At 45.5% G+C, this 21,490-nt stretch overlaps 1 protein-coding gene across 1 annotated transcript in view; it reads right to left on the reverse strand.

The window, feature by feature from the left end:
- Positions 1-1,717: 1,717 nt before the first annotated feature.
- Positions 1,718-21,490, reverse strand: part of WWOX (WW domain containing oxidoreductase) — an 874,649-nt gene continuing 854,876 nt past the window's right edge. The window contains exon 10 of the mRNA XM_040410064.1: positions 1,718-2,410. Coding sequence (XP_040265998.1) covers positions 2,222-2,410 — 189 coding nt within the window. The 3' untranslated portion in view covers positions 1,718-2,221. The remainder of the gene's footprint in view (positions 2,411-21,490) is intronic.

Genomic DNA, 21,490 nt, shown 5'->3' on the forward strand with positions numbered 1-21,490 from the left:
TTCAATAACTTCAGTAATTGATTTTTAAAGTGGAAAACCACTTTAAAACTTGAAACTGAAGTCGGCTTCGGTTTCAAACTTTAAAATGGTTTCCCACTTCAAAAATCAATTACCAAAGTTATTCAACTAAGTCATGTGCGACTTTGCGAATAACTAACTTCGCCTCATCGGAGCCCATACATTCTAATACTGTACGGATCTCTGTACAGTATTAATCCAAAGTTTTGAACGATGTAGGATGTAGGATCTGGCGCTCGCTTCACTCAACACCTGGTTCTGACATCCAGGGTGATCTTACACATCATGGTTCATTTTTGCCATTATTAGTGCAAAAGGAGTTTTACCCCAATTTTTTGCAATGTGTGACCTCGGCATCAGCCTAAAAATTTTTTTTTATTAAAGCAAACACAATTCACATTTTCCTCCAACCAGTCTACATCGTCCTTTAAAAATTAAAGGCTTACAAAGTCAATTGTATAATAATTTGTTCCTCAGTTTTCCCCAACAGGTCATGTTTTCAGGATATCCTTAGTATTTAGCCTGGTGCACACGATCGTACATGGACATATTAATTTCTGCGTGCATCCATGCAGAACATGTCCTATTCTTTTGCAATTTTGCGGACAAGAATAGGCAGTTCTATTAGGTAAATGCAGCATGCACACAGCCGTCATCCATATTTTGCGGATCTGCAGTTTGCAGACCTGCAAAATACATACGCTGGCCCAAGTTAGGCGATATCATTATGGTCAATGCATCAGGAATTGCCACAGTGAACTTGATGGGTTATTCCCAAATCATGACCTGTTGGGTGGTGGTGGAGGGGGGCTGGAGTAGATGGACCTCCTTACACTAAGCGTTGGAATTCCTTTCGAGTTTGTATACTTTTCTGTACCATAGACCCTATCCTATCCACCTCCTCTTCCATTCACAATACATGTATGCTCAGCTGAGCCAAGCATGCCTGTGTAAAGGAGCCTTCACCCTCAGTTTTCTCATGCGAATGTCCTCCTTAACTGGAGAAGTTTACGTAGATGGACTTGTTTACTCAGAAAAGAGAAGATGCGCACTTTTTCATTAATCATCATGATTGGGAAACATCAAGTAGCTGCTTGGGGCCACATTTGTCAAAATAAAAACTGTCCTCTAAGCTTGCTCGGTTTTCTATGATTTATTGTATGATGTTGGCATATTAGATCAGGCATCCTCAAACTGCGGCCCTCCAGCTGTTGCAAAACTACAACTCCCACAATGCCCTGCTGTAGGCTGATAGCTGTAGGCTGTTCGGGCATGCTGGGAGTTGTAGTTTTGCAACAGCTGGAAGGCCGCAGTTTGAGGATGCCTGTATTAGATCATAAAATGGGGTCCATGGAATGTGTCCGAAATTGTAGCTCAGCTTCACTGAAATAAAAGGGGCAGAGCTGCAATACCAGACTCAACCCATTAACTATGGCGGCGCTATTTCTAGGGAAGAAACCGCTACCTTTACCATTCTCCTCATACTCCCTTCTAAAACAAAATAAGCCTATGGCTACATGCACACGAACATTGTTTGTTTCCGTGTCCGTTACGTTTTTTTTTGGCGGATAGGATGCGGACCCATTCATTTCAATGGGTCCGCAAAAAACACGGACAGCACACCGTGTGCTGTCCGCATCAGTATGTCCGTTCCGTTGCCCCACAAAAAAAATAGTGCATGTCCTATTTTTTTCTAGTTTGCGGACAAGGATAGGCATCATTACAATAGATCCGCAAAAAAAAACAGATCCGCAAAAAAAAACGGATGTCATACGGAATGTCATCGTTTTTTTTTTTGCGGACCGCAAAACACATACGGTCGTGTGCATGTAGCCTCTATCAGATGATAAAATTGTAAAGTGATGCCAACATTGCGTTTTATCAGACACAGGACAATTGTCGGAGGAGGAACTTTCACAGTTTCTTTTAATTTGATTTCTCCCTAATTTTAAGACAAAGGAATAGGCTTAACCAGTGACTAGAAAGAGATATTGTCCCTTTAACCCTGCAGAATTCCCCATTTCCCTCTAGTACTTAACATTTTTCACCATGTTGTGACTGCTATTATTCCATTTAACACTAGTTAATCTGTATCAGAGGTATATGGAAACCCTCTTGATGATAGGGTTGGAAAGCTTCCAAAGCTGGCAGGTTCCTAACGCACACACACGCCACGTGTTTTGATCCTAACGGCGGCTCCCTGCTATTTGGACTGGCTGCCAACTCGTTCTTGGATAAGCCTCTCGCTCAGCTCCCACAAGGCCTCCGCCGTCTCCTCTCTCTGGGCCTCCTGCGAAGGCAGGCAGCGGCAGCAGTTGTTGAAGTACATCCCTCCGAGGCCCTCCAGGTCTGGGGAGACCGCACAGTAGACAGAAGTGGCAGCTCCTTGTTGCTAGAAGAGAAAAGATAGGTATCAGTTGAATGGCACGGCGTTAATTATAGTCAGAATTGACGAACATCAGTGCAGTATGGTATTAGCCTCAGTGGCTCTGCTGAGCCTTCAGAAATGAAGCATTGCCTGCAAGACAATGTCATTGAGATAAGACTTGAGAAAGTAGCCTGCGTGTTCCTGGATCAATTCTAGAATTCTGTTTGGGTTTCTTAGATCCAGATTTACATGGAAAAGCATAAGAAAATAGGATGGATGGTTATATATCATAGAATAATAATAATAAAATGTATTTATATAGCGCCACCATATTCCTCAGCGCTTTACAAATTTATAGGGTTCATGAACAAAACAAAAGTAACTGGCTAATATGCAACGGAAACACTAGGAGTCAGGGCCCTGCTCGCAAGAGCTTACAATCTATGAGGAATTGGGGGTGGGCCATTATTGAACTGACAGGAGTGGTGCCGGGCGATCTGCTTCACGTTTGGGACTAGGATCGAGTTTAGGCCAGAGGAGTTGGTGGGGAAAGTCATTTTAGGTAGCTTGATAAGCCTGCCTGAAAAGATGAGCTTTTAAAGGGAACCTGTCACCTTCCAAAACCATCCCAAGCCGCCAGCAGTGTGTTTCTGATGATGCCTTTCTTCTTGAAGGCAGATGCAGCAAAAGTACTGAAAACGTTGTTTTATCCCCTGCCAGTGCGCTTCTCCACACATGCATGAAGTCAAGGAGGCAGCGGCCTCCTTGCTACAAGTCACGGTAACCACGTCCCCTTCCCTGCCCCTTCGCTGTGACTGACAGCGCTTATGCAGAGAGTTTGGCTGCCTTTGCCGAACAGCCGGCTGTCACTCGCAGCGAAGGGGACGTGGTTACCGTGACTTGTAGCAAGGAGGCCACTGCCTCCTTGACTTCATGCATGTGTGGAGAAGCGCGCCGGGCAGGGGATAAAACAACGTTTTCAGTACTGTTGCTGCATCTGCCTTCAGGAAGAAAGGCATCATCAGAAACACGCTGCTGGCGCCTTGGGATGGTTTTGGGAGGTGACAGGTTCCCTTTAAGGCACGTTTGAAGGTGGAGAAGTTGTGAATTGACCTAGTATTCTGAGGCAGAGTATTCCATAGAGTAGGTGCAGCTCGAGAAAAGTCTTGAAGATGGGTGTAAGAGGTACGAATTATGGAGGTTATTAATCTTAGGTCGCTAATAGAACGGAGAGCGCAAGTAGGGTGGTAGATGGAGGTGAGGGAGGAGATGTATGAAGGTGCAGCACTGTGGAGAGCTTTGTGGGTGAGGGTGAGAAGTTTGAACTGTATTCTGTGGTGGGTGGGCAACCAGTGAAGTGACTGGCACAGATTGGTAGCATCAGTGAAGCGGTTGGATGGTTAGATGAGCCTGGCTGCAGCATTTAGAACAGACTGAAGGGGGGAGAGTTTGGTGAGAGGGAGACCGATTAGTAATGTGTTGCAGTAGTCAAGACGAGAATGAACCAAGGCAACAACAAGAGTTTTTGCCGTTTCCACCGTAAGAAAAGAGCGGATTCTGGCGATATTCTTGAGGTGCAGACGACAAGAGCGTGTAAGTGATTGAATATGTAGAACAAAGGAAAGATCGGAGTCAAATGTGGCCCCAAGACAGCGGGCATGTTGCACAGGAGTTATGATAGTGCTGCAGACAGAAATGAATATCAAGTTTAGGTGAGTTAGAAGATGGGGGAAAGACAAGAAGTTTAGTTTTTGAGAGGTTCAGTTTTAGATACAGAGAGGACATGATGTTAGAGACGGCTGCCAGACAATTACTGGTGTTTTGGAGTAAAGCAGGGGTGATGTCAGGGGATGAAGTGTATAGTTGGGTGTCATCAGCATATAGATGGTATCGAAAGCCAAATCTACTGATAGTCTGTCCGATGGGGGCTGTATAGAGGTAGAAGAGTAGAGGACCTAGTACTGAGCCCTGAGGAACGCCGACACGAAGAGGAAAAGCCAGCGAATGATACACTAAAGGAGAGGCCAGAGAGAGATGGGAAGAAAACCAAGAGAGAGCAGTGTCCTTAAGGCCAATTGAGTGGAGCATGGTGAGGAGGAGTTTATCTATGGTATCAAACGCTGCAGAGAGATCCAGCAGAATCAGTAGCAAATAGTCACCATTTCTTTTTGCTGTTAGGCAATCGTTAGACACTTTAGTAAGGGCAGTTTCTGTAGAGTGAAGAGGGCAAAAGGCAGATTGTAAGGGGTCAATAAGAGAGTTTGCAAAGAGAAAGCTTATTAAGCAAGAGTAGACAAGACGTTCAAGGAGTTTAGAGATGAAGGGGAGATTAGAAACAGGTCGGTAGTTAGCAGCACAGGTCGGGTCAAGAGATCGTTTCTTTAGTAGTGGGGTTATACTAGAGTATTTGAAAGAGGAGGGAAAGATACCAGAAGAGAGAGAGAGGTTAAAAATTGTAGTTAGGTGAGTGATGACAGTTGGGGAGAGGGACTGGAGGAGGTGTGATGGGATAGGATTACTGCTACAGGTCGTGGGTTGAGAAGAATAGAGAAGCCTGGAGACTTCTTCCTCTGTTATAGGGTCAAAAAAGGAGCGAGAGCATGTGGAGGAATTGGAGGGAGGAAGATTGAAATTATTTGGGGACTGGGAGAGATTATATCCTGCCAATCTTGTCTCTGAAGTAAGTGGCCATGCTATCAGTGCAGAGGTCAGTGACAGGATCTGAAACTTTAGGGCTTAGAAGATCCAGAAATTGATGGGGGGAGCCTGGGGGACGATAGACAACTGCAACTCTCATGGGGAATAGAAGGAAGTTGAGCAACGGAGTGGGGCGCAGACAATAGCAAAGGGGAACTTGACTATGGGGGAAGTATGTAGGCAGGAAAGGGTTAAGTAGGTGTTTTTCCAGGTTAGGTGTCTGTAGGGTTAAGAAAGAGGGCGGGGTTTGCTAAATTCGCGGGCGGTATATTACCTAGGGTAGGGGTGGGACCTGCAGCAGTGTCCGGGGTATTTCGGTGAGTTACCCAGCCTCCCGCCCATGGTTTGGTCGTTAATTTTTTCAGCGGTAGCAAGGGTTGGTTATTGGGGCCGGTTAATGGAGGGTCCTGGAAGGCAATGCTTAAGAGGTGCATGACACGTTGGAGTGTGTATCTCATGAGGTTCGGTAAGCTGATGGCTGGGGCTCCTGTTTGGGCTAAAATGCCTACAGGGGTGGATGGAGATATAATTTTGAAGGATTTGGTACCTTTGGGTCGGTGACTGCGGCCAAGGGTAAGGTGGAAAGTCAAGTGGAGATGGGGAGTGAAGAACGCAGCTTGCTTGGGTTGCCTCCTAGGATCCTTTCTCAATGTGTTGGAACTTATTGCACTTTATTTATGTGTTTATGATTGTGATCATTAAAAGAAAGTTGATGAAGAATTTGTTTGTTTAATAAACAGGCTGCTACGGCCATTTATACCAAGAAGTTGGCTTCAGAATGTTATTTGGGGAGTGAGGGTATTTGGTGGCAGGTCGGGCAGCTGACGGAAGCGATCTTCCATCCTATTAAATCAGTGTCTAATGGTGTGAAACTCAAAAGAGGGGAATGTGAGAGAAGGTACAGGGGGAATGACCTGAAATGTGCACTGTGGAGAAAGTAGTATGCCTGCTCCTCCACCGTGCCTGTCATCAGGTCTGGGGGTATGGGAGAAGTGAAGTCCACCATAGGATAGGGCAGCAGGGAAGCAGTGTCAGAGGGTTGAAGCCAGGTTTCTGTAAGGGCTAGCAAGTTCAGAGATTGTGAGAGGAAGAAATCGTGAATTGTGGGTAGTTTGTTTCGAACCGACCGTGCGTTCCAGAGTGCGCAGTTAAAAGAGACTGGAGAGGATGTGCAGTGAACATTAATACGATTTTTGGGGTTTCTGTGTGTGGCAGAGGAGACGTTAGCAACAGACGGAGGGCCAGGATTTGGTGAAATATCCCCTTCAGCTAGTAGCAGGAGAACAGAAAGAGACAGCAAGTGGTTAAAAGATTTATATAGTTTTTTTATGCTGCACCGTGGAGGAAGATGGGTCAGGGTAATGTATGAGGGTATAAAGTGTATGGGAGCTGAACAAGGGTGAGGGAAGGAGGGAGGGACTGATGTGGAGAGAAGGGACAGAGGGTGGACAGTGTGGTTGAATTTGAAAGTAGACCGCCATAGTGATGAGAAGAGCAGCCAGAGCCTGAGTGAGACGATATCGTAGCATACCTGTGCTGTGTGTAACTTTGAGTAGTACACATAGCGCCTCCGTCTCCTGCCCTGTCTAACTGCCGTGATTAACTGCCAAGCGCTTAGGCAATATGGCGGAGATAGTGCTTTTGGCTCGTGCTGATCCCTGCGAGTGCTTTTCCTTAGACTGTCTCTATATTTATAGGAAATGTGATCAGAGAACTAGGGGTAATTTAGCTCATTAGTCAATCACACACTCAGGCACATGAGGAGAGATGCTATATGTAGGTAAACAAAGCTAAGGATCTGGATGGGCCATAAAATCACTACAGATTACAAGCATTACAACAGTCACATCAATCACAGGTCAATTGGAAGAGCATCTCTAGGACAAGGATATCACACTTGCAGAAAATAGTATACATTGATGAATATGCAAAGTTCTATACCAGGGAAGATGAAAGCTGCACTATTAGAAGACAAATATCCTGCAGGTGGCATGGACTACATCAAAAGTGACTCTCAGAAGACCACAGTATGGCTCCGTAGGGGGGCCACTTATTCTGTGCCAAGGACTGGATCAGATCCCATCAGAACAAAGTGCAAAGAAAAGACACACAGTCCTACAGCAAATGTACCAACAGTCTGGTTCACAAAGTGGGACGCAGATCTCCCAAAGGGATGACTGAAGGCTATCCAGGCCACCGATATATGCAGAAAGGAAGCAGAGGGGTCTTAGATTCATCTCCTTTTTCATATTTGTGGATCAGGTCCCAGCATTGCACTGATGGGATCCAATCTTAATCCTGGTATTAAATATAGAGGCAAAACTATATATAGTGGCCAAGCCATTACCAAATGTATGGAAGTGTGTAGTACCAGGGCATGATTCCAGCCCTGAAGCTGCTGAAAACAGCTGAGCAGAGGGATGTTGGGAGTCGGACCCTCACCAATCTGATATTGATGACCTAAGGACAGGAAGTCCTTTAAGACTGCTAATGTCCATAGGCCAGAAGGACTTTTTAGGCCTCCTTATGCTCCAGGATTAGTTTGAAAGTTCTCTAATTCAGCCCCAAATGTAAATTTAAGTAATGGGACAAACAAGTACAATAGACTAAGGAATCCCAAGTAATAATAGGAGAACTGAGTTTCTTAGTGGTAAGGGTATTTTTCAGAATGTAAAATATTCAATCCTTCATAACATGTCAAATTTGCAAGTACCAAGATCCAGAACAGCTCATAAACATGATGAAAGTTAGGAACTGTTTAAGGCCTCATGCACACAACCGTTGTGTGCACCCGTGGCCGTTGTTCTGTTTTCCGTGATTTTCTGCGGACTCTTTGACTTTCAATGGGTCCGTTGAAAACTCGGAAAATGCACCGTTTGTCATCCGCCTCCGTGATCCGTGTATCCTGTCCGTCAAGAAAATAGGACCTGTTCTATTTTTTTGACGGACAACGGTTCATGGACCAATTCAAGTCAATGGGTCCGTGAAAAAACACGGATGCACACAAGATTGGCATCCGTGTCCGTAGGCTACTTTCATACAGACGGATCCGAAGATCCGTCTGCATAAAAGCTTTTTCAGAGCGGAGTTTTCACTTTGTGAAAACTCAAATCCGACAGTATATTCTAACACAGAGGTGTTCCCATAGTGATAGGGACGCTTCTAGTTAGAATATACTACAAACTGTGTACATGACTGCCCCCTGCTGCCTGGCAGCACCCGATCTCTTACAGGGGGCTGTGATCCGCACAATTAACCCCTCAGGTGCCGCACACTGGCCACCAACGATATTAATACAAAAGAAGGGGGGCCGGGGGGGCGCACACTGGCTACCAATGATAATACAATAGAGGGAGGGAGAGGGGGCCGGAGGGGGGCGCACACTGGCCACCAATGATATTCAAACTGGGGAGTGCGGCACCTGAGGGGTTAATTGTGCGGATCACAGCCCCCTGTAAGAGATCGGGTGCTGCCAGGCAGCAGGGGGCAGTTATGTACACAGTTCGTAGGATATTCTAACTTATAGCGTCCCCATCAAAATGGGAACGCCTCTGTGTTAGAATATACTGTCGGATATGAGTTTCACGATCTAACTCAAATCCGATGGTATATTCTAACAGAGGCGTTCCCATGGTGATGGGGACGCTTCAAGTTAAAATATACCATCGGATTGGAGAAAACTCCGATCCTATGGTATATTAACTCCTGACTTTACATTGAAAGTCAATGGGGGACGGATCCGTTTGCAATTGCACCATATTGTGTCAACGTCAAACGGATCCGTCCACATTGACTTGCATTGTAATTCAGGACGGATCCGTTTGGCTCCGCACGGCCAGGCGGACACCAAAACGACTTTTTTTTTCATGTCCGTGGATACTCCAAAAATCAAGGAAGACCCACAGACGAAAAAACGGTCACAGATCACGGACCAACGGAACCCCATTTTGCGGACGGTGAAAAAATACTGTCGTGCGCATGAGGCCTAATACTGATGACCTATCCTCGGGATGGGTCATCAGTATCTGATCAGAGGGGGTCTGACATCAGGCAGCCCCTCCGATCAGCTGACTGAGGAGGCTTCTGGCTCCAGTGAGCACCACAGTCTTCTTGCAGCTTACTCTGGGCCAATAATGTCAGGTTCATCGATAACATGGCATAGGTGCAGTTCAGTGCCCATCAAGTGAATGGGGCTTAGCTGCGATACCAAATACAATGTACAGCACTGTGCTTGGTAGGCTTTGAGGAGGCTGCAGCTCTCACAGGAGAACCATGGCCTCCTCAAACAGCTGAAGGACGGGTGTCCCGGATTTCGGACCCCCATTGATCAGATACTGATGACCTATCACCAGAAATGACTATTCTTGTCCACAATATGAACAGGAATAGGACATGTTCTATAATTTGTGGAACAGACATATGGATGCGGACAGATCCCATTTCTGAGGTCGCACAGAATTGAACAGGTCCGCGTGCAATCCGTAAAAAAAAAAATGCATATTAGACATGGATGTTAAACATGGTCCCAAAGCCGTCTTGGTCAATCTGACCCACCCAGAGCACTTCTGGGTGGTCAGACTTCATGCACACCACATGGAGTGCCAACAGGGCAGTAATATGGACCTATAGCTGCCATACAGCATCCACGTACTTGACTTTTTTGCGTGTATGGCTCCCTTACCCATTGAGGAAATGGGACGGCATCCAGCATGATAGATGCAGAACGTTTAGGCTTTGTAGGCTTCAAAAGAGAAGGGGATAGCGCTCTACTACTGACTTGTCATATAGCCTCTACACATGTACAGCACATACAGTAGCAGTTCATGCCATTTGCCGCCACATCTGCAGATGAAAAGCACAAACGCCACATTTATCCCTTTTCTATCACTGCAGTCATTTGGCCATTTGTATAGATCTTCTCTCCTCCCTTTCCAGAAATCAATTGAAGGCTCTTATTTAAAGGTATTATGTTGAACATCATTCTGTTGAAGGATGGACTCTGCCTCTCCCGAATCCCGGCCCGCTAATGCCGAGGAGCAATATAGTCTGACACATCTGATATAAAAAAATATGGCTCAGAATTAACCCAGGCACTCCAATTAAGCCCATCACGGAAAGTGCAATTGGGACGCCAGCCAACACTGTCCATACATTTCTGGTCAGGAGTATTTTACGCCGGCAAATGCTGCTGGGAACGTAAGCGTTTAAAGAGATCCACCCCCCCCCCCCCCCCCCCTCATACACCCACTTGCAGGGATGCCCAGGAAATATTAACAGTTGCACCGCCGGCAGGTTGGCATTGCAGGGGGTTACGCTAGGTCAACACAATGCCCATCAGTCTCCGCTAGTAAAAAAATAAATAAAAAAAATCATAATAATAACATTTCTCTGGGCGGCTGCCACCCGGCATAATTGTACTTAAAGAAATGAAGGGGAAACATTATAGATTTAGCTGTGGTTTTATTCACATTTTTGCCAGTAAGTTAATTAGCGAATTACCAGGAAATATTTTGGCAGATAGCTGCTGCTCCGCCGGGAGATTGGGAGCGCCGGCCGCTCCTTCCCCTGTCATTTGGACTATATAGTAACATAAGGTATTGCTCATTTCTCTGACACTAAAGTTTTATTTTTAGGGACGATCTATCTTTTTTTTTACAGATAATGTGAAATGAGAATAAATCTCGTACAGCCAATTCAGGGGCGAAAACGCAGCCTCATGTGGGCTACATATTTTATGAATAATGTGACGTGCATCGACAGGATGCAGCTTAGACAGTAAGGAAATTATTTCTACGTCCATGTCTGCTGTATAGGGCAGTGGATCCCAGCCTGTGGCTCATTAGGTGTCAGGACACTACAACTCCCAGCATGTTCAGACTGCTGGAAAGCAACAGATTGGAGACCACTGGCAGATTGTAGGGGCAGTTCTAACCCTTTGTACCATCAGTAGGTGATCGGCGGGGGTCCAACACAACACATCCCCGGTGATCAGCTGTTCGGCAATAGCACTGGCTCCTGTTGTGGACTGAGCTGGTACCAGCAGCACCGCTCCCACAGCAGCACCGCTCCCACTGTCAATGCCGTATCGAGCTTATTCCACTACAAAGGAGACGGAGTAGCAGTAATATTGCGGAACATCTGATGGTGGGGGTGCAGGGTGTCAGACCCATGCCGATCAGATAGTGAAAAATCAGACATCATATAGTACCTGACGAAGCTAGAAGCAGCCCTGTACCATTTATTTCTCTGCTACATTATCTTAAGCCTGGCTGCCCAGGGAGTGTGTCCTTTCTGGTGCAGCTTTCTTCCTCTAACTGCCATAGCTTCTAACAGAACCAATGGCTGGTGGCAGTTAAAAGTTTAAACTGAGCATGTGCGACCAGCTCAGTGAGACGGACAACAAAAAAATAAGTAAAATAAGTAAAAATAACAGCAGGTGGCGCCATACAGATACATTTTATTGAATAACTCAGTGGCTGTACAAAATTTTTAATTACATACAATTACAAACGTATTCAGATCCAGGTGCTTGATAGACACAATCCTTTTAAGTCCTTGCTACTTGCCTAAGAGAGTATTCCCTCAATGCTTACTCAGTCTGAGACCTCATAAAAGGAGCCACTACTGGTCTACATTACTACAAAGCATAGTATAGCAGTATTGTATTACGGGCCCAGTGCAGTATTATGGGTCGGTACCACTCAGAACTGTTACACACCTATAATAAGGACTATCACGAGGTGCCATATCTCCACATGACTGTAACGCTTCCCTAGGAACTTGGCATTTGTCTCATCATCATCATCCTCTAAGAACTGAGCAGATCCCATCTGAACCCCGAGTGACAATTTCATTTTCTGGCATAATAGCAAGTTTTAATCTTTCCCTCATCATCTTTCCGGGTCAGACATGGTGGCAGCGAGTGAGAGGGGTTGTCAGGTACCTCATTAGCGCACCATTCTGCGCTGCTGATAGGAACTGAAACCCTTGCAAATACTGATGAAAAGCCGCGAGCCCTTTAATCACTTCCTGATGACTCTAAAATGTCACCCGGCCTGTGTCGTGTCAGTCCGTCATGTGACAAGGACACGGCGCTGAATAGAATTAATGTTAACAAATTCAGCACGGAAGAGAATGGCTCTAACAATGGACTTGTCACCGGCGTCGCCTCCGTCACTTTGATGCCATGCAGGAAACAATCTGACTGATAAATACCGGAGAACGTTAACGTGTCTGTCAGAACAAAACTAGTCATACTATTCGCCTATCGGATACATCATTATCTAATATATAAAGCTGGGGGTATGTATGTGTGTTTGTCCATTAAAGGAATCCGCTCCGTCGCATTTACAATCACGAAATTTGGCACACGGGTTCAACAGGTGTCCGGGAAGGTTTTAGACCGGTTCTAAACCGGACGTACCATTCCTGAGATATTCCCCAAAAATGCTTTAGCCAATAGAAGCTTGGTCACATGACCCTTCTCAGCCAATAGAATCTCGAAGGCCATTAGCCTCCACATACACAGTTTTCCATAACAACCCAGCCATTTTTCTTCACTGCTGTAGGTGAGCTTTAAAGGAAATCTGTTACCAGGATAATCGCTATTGGAGTAAAGCCATGGCTTAATAGTTGTGGATGACACTGTTAAGGGAGAGCAGTGCTGTGGAGGTCACAGTTCAGAGGGTAGGTAGGGTGGCCATTAAGGCCACCCTGAAAAGACGGACTTAAAACCCCGTCCCCAGTTCCCACTAAGCCACGCTTCTGATCCGGTTAGGCCATGCCCGCTCCCACTCCTTAGCCGACAGGGATTGAAAAAACAAAGGTAAAAATCAGCTTCTGTCAGCTGCAGAGGTGGGAGGGAAGGTGACTTTCTCCCTGCAGCTCACACTCAGACAGCACAGTGCTGCTGTCTTAGAGTGAGCTGTTCAAAAGGACACGCCCCCGATCCGGTTAGGCCATGCCCCGTCCCACTCCTCAGCCAACAGGGATTGAAAAATGAAGTTAAAAATCAACTTCTAGGTACAGTGCTGCTGTCTGAGAGTGAGCTGTTCAAAAGGACATCCCCGAGTCCGTCCAGGCCCTGCGCAAGACAGAGGAAAGGGAGTCTGAAAGCCAGACCATCCAGCCTAAAACTGGACCTCTGTCCACCCTAGGGTTAGGCTGCTCTGAAGGTCACAGTTAAGGGATGGTCCGCTATGGAGGTCAGTGTTAAGAGGCAGATTGCTATAAAGGCCACTGTTAAAGAGGCGGGCCCCTGTGGATGTCATTGTCAAGGGGGTGGTGTGCTGTGAAACTCACTGTTAAAGGGGCAGGCTGCTATGAAGGTCATAGTGAAGGGGGTGGGATGCTGTGGAGATCACTGCTAAGGCGGCGGGGTGCTATAGATGTAACTGTTAAAGCGGATACTGTCGATATCTTTTAAAGACACACACAAGCATTAAATAAAATAGATTAAATATACCCGAGCGAAGCGGGGTCCTTCAGCTAGTTGAGAAAAAAGTGGCCCCATGTTGCAGGCAGGTCCAAATTGACAAAAGGCAACATAATTAGTCAGGGCAAGCAATACCATAGTGCAGAGCAATATACGGCCCCAGCTGAACCAAATAGCACAGTGCAGCACAAAATACTGCCACCTGCTGCACCGTATTCAACTGTATCGCTGTCCTGAGGACGTTCATACAGTTGAATCCAGGAGGACACCTGCGGCTGCTGGCCAGGTGCAAAGGAGAGAATAAGATCATAATGTAACCGGCTGGCGGCCGCGAGGAGGGCTTAAATGGCCATCCTAGGCATCGGCCCACTGGGAAATTTCCCTGTGGGGGTCTATGGCCAATCTGCCCCTGGGGTTCAATAATGATGTACCCTATAAGCTAATGCAGAGCAGGACCATAATCCCCATCATACACCTATCCTCATCGTTATATATTTCATGAAAATTTTGCTCAGGCTGGTATATCCTGTAGGCTAGTAATACTAGCATTAGTAATATACTCTAATATTGAATGCTATAATATAAGTAGTATAACGTATGAGTAAAATCCTTAAAGGGCATCTGTCAGCAGATTTGTACCTATGACACTGGCCGACCTGGTGCATGTGCGCTTGGCAGCTGAAGGCATCTGTGTTGGTCCCATGTTCATATGTGCCCGCATTGCTGCGAAAAATGATGTTTTAATATATGCAAATGAGCCTGTAGGAGCAATGGGGGCGTTACCATTACACCTTTAGGCTTTGCCCCTCTCTGCAACTGACGCTGCCTCTGCACTTTGATTGACAGGACGGGGTGAGATGACGTTTTCACTGCCCTTTAAATCAAAGTGCAGAGAACAAGTACCCCTGGGAGCCCCCCCAAAATGAACAGAGGGCCATTACTTTCTTTTTGGAGTGTCAGAATTAGCAGAGTGTGGTGCTAGGCTGTTTCTGGAACTCTGTAGAAATGAATGGAACGGCAGTGAACATGCCCGATCTGCGGTTGTGTTAATTTCGTAAGGTGGTACCTGATAACCATTCTCATGATCAGTGGGGGTTCCAGCTGTAGGATTACCACCGATCTGTCACCCCCCCCATCCTGTGGATAGGGGATAATTTTCAACAACTGGAATACCACTTAAAAGCAAATTGTTTCTTCTCCTCCTAGGCTGGTGATATTGCGTTCATCGGTCACATGACCAAGGCGCGGCTCAGTCCCATATAAGCACAGACACCATCCAATGGACGGCGCTGTGCTTGACATGCTGCGAGGAGGCCGTAGTGCCGCAGACTCTTCAAACAGCTGATCGGAGTCATGTGCCGGGAGTCAGACCCCCACCAATCAGGTATAGATGACCTATCCTAAAAATAGGCCATGAATCTTAAAATCCCAGACGACCCCCTTAACTTACCTTTACATACAGTCTTTGTAAGGCCGTAGATAACACACCGCAATATCATGATGCACTGTGCAAGGTGACAAGCTCCGCTCTACTAGACGTGTATAATGTGACGGTATCTCCAGTTATGCACACTCCGTCTCCATACTGTATCTTGTGTCTCTCTCAGCGCTGGGATTGTAATCTAGGCTGGCAATGTGCACTAGTCCCCGTGAAACATCTGTCACTGTGCATCTCGCCGGCAGCTCCGGGAAGGAGTTAAGTGAAATGTTGCTCTTGACGAGATGAGATTTCTTCCTAGTATCTTTACTCGACTACACTCAACCCGGGGCCTTCCACCGAGCGGTGTCAGAGAAGCACATTGTCACAGTGATGGAAACGGCTAAATTGATGTCCTCGTTTGTTCCCCCTTTAAGCCATTTAACTTAAACACCATTAGATCGCATCAGTTTTGTGCTAGCGAGCAACAGGAAAGTTAACGAGCAAGTGACCTTTCAGGAGTGAAGCAGTAATAAGATATCACTGCCGTCCTCTGTGTCTGTAACCAATATCCATCTACTCGCGCCTATGCCGAGTATGCAGGGAGAGATGATTGGGGCCGACACAGGAGCAATCATTATGTATACTCATGTAGCAGCGCTGAATATGTTGGAGTTTTCCAGTGCAACAAAAATTGGTGGCAGCGGGCTCAGAATGGCCTAAAACAGGGAGGCCCAACCTGCGGCCATCCAGCTGTTACAAAACTACAACTCCCAGCATGCTTGGACAGTTGCAGTTTTACAACAGCTGGAGGGCCGCAGGTTGAGCATAAACGGTTACTAACATTTCTGAAAACTTTTGATATGCCATAGAGACCTATCAAAAGATTTGATCGGTGGAGGTCTGAGTGGCAAGACCCCCACCAACTTCTAGAATGAGGAGAGAGAAGCACTTGTATAGCACGCTCTCTCCTAACTGCAGGAGAGGAGGTGAGACAGCCCCATAGACTTTCTGTTGAGTCCGTCTCTCTTCCCCCTCCTGGAGCGTGATATGTGAGCGCTTCTCTCTAATCATTCTAGCAATTGAAGGGTGGGGGGTTCTCAGCACTCAGACCCCATCGATCAAATCTTTTAATATGTCTAATTTTTTCTGAAAAAATCAGTGACCCTTTAAAAACTTAAAAAGAACCGATCCCCTGCTGCTCACATCCCTCCTGCTTTCTACTTCCTGTTCCCGTTTTGACACACAGGAAGTGGCCAAGTCACTGTGCCGGGTCAAGACTGGAGCAGGAAGTAGAGAGCAGAGGGAACCAGCTACCATTCTGGCCCAATTTTACAAATTTCTATGCACCGGATAACCCCTTTACCTCAAAGATCAAAAAGCACATTACTTGCGTTTTTCTATCATGATAAACCCAGCACTGCCATTTCTGTACCCCCGTACGTCATGTTTTATTTTTAATAGTGAGGTCTTTGAGTCTGAGTTTCACATGAGCGTATTCAGCCTGGGAAACTCGCTCTGTGTGTGAGAGCAGCAGTTCCCAGACTGAATACTGCTCCTGTAACACAAACTGACAGCATTAGGCCTCATGCACACGACAGTTGTTTTTTGCGTCCGCAAATTGTGCATCCGTCAAAAAAAACTGATGCAGCATCCATTTTTTTTGGAGGATCCGTTTTTTCCCACAGATCCCTTGTAATAAATGCCTATCCTTGTCCGCAAATGTGAAAAAAGTAGGACATGCACTATTTTTTTTTGCTGAAGGGAAACACGGACAACGGACGCGGAACACAAACGGATGAACTATAAGCATTTTTTGCTGACCCATTGAAATGAATGGGTCCCCATCCTATCCGCAAAAAAAACGGAACGGAGACCGAGAAAAACAACTGTCGTGTGCATGAGGCCTTATAATGATTTACTGAACTGTACTCACATAATGCAATAAGTACAATTCAGTACAGCCGTGGCCAGACTGGGAAATCACAGTTTGCGTCACAAGAGTAGGATTCAGCTCATAAAATACTGCTCTCACATGGACTGAATACAGTCGTGTGAAACGGGCCTAAGGTTCAAGGGCCTGTGTTCATATGCTAGTACCGCACCCATGATAGCTATACCCCTGGCACCTCATGAACATGTCTGTTTTAAGGCCAGGACCAATACTATGTAAGAGTTGTGTAATAACTGGTGCCCAAAGAGGTCACTGCAAAGTTACTTAACCCCTTATAGGCCGCACACTGTCTTTTGACGACAGGCAGTGTGGAGCTTTAGTCTGCATTGAAGATTTTTGGTGTTGATGGAACCAGAGTGGGGGTAAGCAGCTCCCAGAGCTCTTCTGTTTTAAGGGTCTAGCTGTAAGTAACAGCTCCTGCTCTACAACCAGGGTTGCAGGAAGCTGTTGACCCTTTGACTACCATAGTCTGTGATCAAATGAGGTCAGCATAATGTAGTTGCCTAAAGGAATGATAGAATAGGAATACCTTAACAAGATTATTTTTCTTTCCAAGCTAAGAGAGAAGAATCATACATTTTACGTGATTTGAACACACCAAGGCCCACGACCTTGGTTTTGTTTAAGATCTTTCCAATGCCTGTGGACACCACCAGTCCGCCAAATTCCAAAGACTCCTCACTTGACAACATCTCTTATCCCCTACATACAGTAGATGACCTTCTTTCAGTTAAAGGAAGCTTGAAGAGAATGGGCATCCATATCTGTCGGCTGAACCTTCATTTGGCCAAAAGATGGGTCTCTTGGACTTCTTATACACATGCACGATTGGCTCGGTCAAGTATGCATGTAAAATTGTATATGGAATACAGCGGCTCACCCCTATCTCGTATGGATAGGTGCTCACCCTCTGGTCCTACCCTCAGGACCTTGGGGACAAGAAAGAATATATAGAAAGTGAGGGGGCACACACACACGGGAAACACCAGATGATTAAGTATATATCATTTAATATTCTAAAAACAGACCCATAAAATAACTAAAATATATACCATATAATGTCACAGCCCCAAAGATGCAGATATATGTCAATGCTAACAGATACGCTGGCGTGCTGAATTCACATATAGTCCATACAGTGTCCCAATTGAAGTGCTACAGTGTAGAAGCTACTATGAGTATGGTAAGGTTACATAGAGTCCATCTACACACTGTCCCGATTGGTATAGACAAGTGGTAGCACAATATGTTCCAATGCCTGTAGTGTTAAGTCGCCGGAGGTTTTGTGGGCTTAGTCCAATTGTAGTGGAACACTCGTGTCCAATGTTCAGAGATCAGTAAGACGTATTTGGATAAACTTCCCAGTTACTTACTGTATCCAGCCGCTTGCGCTCCCCCGGTCTCTCCCCTCCTTGCTGTCTGGCCGCAGCGTTGATTTCTCAGGTGGCCAAACCAGGCCGACTGTGGCGTCCCACGTGACCTGGTGGTATGGGGTTCCGGGCGGACGCTTTGGTGACGTCACTGTTGTGCGGCGGCAGTTTCAAATCTGGAAGTATTGGAAGTGAATCTCTGAAGTGCTTACAGCTCGATGTCCAGTCTCTTTGGTCTCTTTGGTCTTTGACTTGAATCCACGCTCACTCTGTGATGCCAGACGCGTTTCAGGGTCCTACACCCCTTCCTCAGTGGCCATATTATATTAAATGATATATACTTAATCATCTGGTGTTTCCCGTGTGTGTGTGCCCCCTCACTTTCTATATATTCTTTCAAGTATGCATGTGCTGACAATGAATAGGAAGGTGCTACCAGTAAATTCTGACAGGGGTTTATCTTCCCAAGGACAAAATTTGTAATCTTTATCTCCCCCCAAAATGATCGGGAGAGGCCTCCATACACATTAAATGATCAACCAGTCCAGCTGAAATCAACATGTTTGGCTAACATTTATCTAATGTGTACTGCCTGCTCAATTCTGTTCTCAGAGAGTCTATATTTTGGTAAAGTAGCTCCAAGAGTGAATCTATATTTGAAAATCAATGTCAGAGAAAACAATGAAGGTAGTCCTTTTCTGGGCTCATCCAAAAGTAAAGGTCTACCTTCCTGACAATGCCCAGTGTTGGTTGACAGAATAATCCAATTGCTTATCTAGAGATGATCCTGAAGAAAACCCAAAGGATATGCTCCCTATCTTGTACATTTGAAGAAGAAAAGAAAGGTGGTTGGTTGCCTAGGCATCTTTTCTGTAAAGGGGTCATCCAGTTTTTAAAGAAAATAGGGTTGCTTTGCCATGGTCGTGTGCTACTGCAGCTCAGCCCTATTCACCCAGGAGCTGAGCTGCAATACCAGACACAACCATATTTTTCTAATCCTGGACAACCCCTTAAAACATAACCAGGAATCTTTCCTAGATCATGCCCGGAACCTACAATAAGTAATCTTTTTACGTGAGCTTTTTCTCTTGAGCTTGAGAGGAACCTATTAAGTTGAGTGTTGAAACGTTAAGCTGACGTGGTCTTTGTGTTCAAATGCGGCCGTACAACTCTCTCAATTGGAAGGGACGAATGCTTGAGAGAATTGTTATCTTTTTCTAGACAAAACCCATTACTTTCACACTAGGAGGGCAGTGCACTATTTTCAACCACAATCATGGAGGAGCAGCTGTTTATAAAGATCTGGGTGCTACTGGAATTTACAGCTCTTTTATAAGGTGATATTCACACACAGCAGATCTGTTGATGAAATTTCTGCGGCTGAAAATCTGTTCTATTTATCTGAATGGGGTTCGGCAACAAGCACATAGGGGAGATTTATTTAAGTCGGATTATAATATGGTCTTAATCTAAAGCAAAAAGCTCAAAATATAACAAACGTTGCAAGCCTCTTAAAGGGGTATTCCCATCTCAGACAATGGGGGCATATTGCTAGTATATGCCTCCATTGTCTAAAAGGTGCAGGTCCCACCTCAGGGACCCGCACCTACACCGAAAACGGAGCGGGGAAGGAGGTGGCCGGAGGACCTTGGGTTTTCCGGGGTCCGCCACTGCCAAGCGCTCTCCCGATAGAAGTGAATGGGAGCGCACCTCGTTTGCTCCGCCACCGCTCCCATTCATTTCTATGGCGCCAACTGAAATAGCCAAGCCCGCGCTAAGCCATTTTCGGTGGCCCCATAGAAATGAATGGAGGGCGGCTGCGCATGCAGTGTGAGCCCTCCACAACCTTCAGGGATCCGTTCTCGATGTAGGCAGAGAGGGGACATATAAAAGCGATACGGAGTGTCTGAGCGTGAAGAAACCAAATCTACTCCTACTATGAGGCCAGAAATTGGTGTAAATTATGGAAAATCTGTTGGAGTCTATGCCCCTCCTGCTAAACCTCGCTCACACTTCATTTAAAAAGTGACGGGGGGGCACATAAAATGGAAAATTCCAAAAGTTTTGCGCAAAATGTGCCTTGCATAAACATTGTGATTTTTGTACATCAGAAAACTAGGTTAATCAATGGGTTAATAGATTCCCTCCATGGATTTCTGAAAACCCTATTCAGATGAATGGGACAGTCACAGAAATGTATGCAACAACTAAATACTCCCATAATGTTTCCTTCAAAATTGGTACAAAAATTATTATGGGCAATCCCTTTCCCAAGAAAATGTGTATATACGACATAGGGTATCATAGTAGAGGCAATCAGATAATCAAACATGATAAAAAACATCCTTAAAAGGGTTACCCGTGAACGGAAAAAAAAAGTTTCTGTCTTCCTTCCGTAAACAGCGCCACTTTTATCCTTAGGATGTGTCTGGTATTGCAACTCTTCCCAATTTTTTTTTCTCCAGAAATTGAATATCGATGACCTATCCTTTGGGATTGGTCATCAATATCAGATCGGCGGGCGACATCCTGCATCCCTACCGATTAGCTGTTGGAGGAGACTGCGGCCTCCTCGTAGCTAACTAAGTACGGCGCCATATACTGGCTGTGCTTGGTATTGCAGATTAGCCCCATTCACTAGAATGGGACTGACCTGTGCCCAGGACATGTGACTGATCAACGTGACGTCAGAGGCCGTAGGTCAGACTTTCTGGAAGCAAACAATGCGAATTCCTGTGGAATTTTCAGTAAGCAGAGGTATTGAAAACGGCAGAATGATTTATTATACAAAGAATAAGCCTTGTAGAAACTGTAAGGCTGGTGTCACAAACAGGTTTTTTGGGGGGCATTTTTGAAGGGTTTTTGGTGCATTTTGGAAAAAAAAAAAATCCCCCCCAAAAATCCCCCCCAAAATGGCACAGAAATCTCTCGGAAATATGAAAAAAAAGACAAACTGGAGTTTTTTGTTTTTGTAGTGGTGTCTTGTGTTTTTGTATCAATGACATTTTTTATTTCAAATTGCAAATATCGCCATTGAAAAACTCTATATGGGCAAAAATGAGTACAAAAAAAAAAAGGGCTGATCAAGTCAGGTGATTTTTTTTCTTTCTTTTTCTTTTAGGCCCAAATAAACGGCAGGAACAAAACTGTGTGTGAAGGAGCCCTAACGCTGCTTTTACTAAAACGTACTGTAAAATGAATAAGCATTACTTTAGACCATCAGAATGTGGCG

This window comes from Bufo bufo, chromosome 10 (genome assembly GCF_905171765.1).
Source record: "Bufo bufo chromosome 10, aBufBuf1.1, whole genome shotgun sequence".
In the NCBI taxonomy this organism is placed as follows: domain Eukaryota; kingdom Metazoa; phylum Chordata; class Amphibia; order Anura; family Bufonidae; genus Bufo; species Bufo bufo.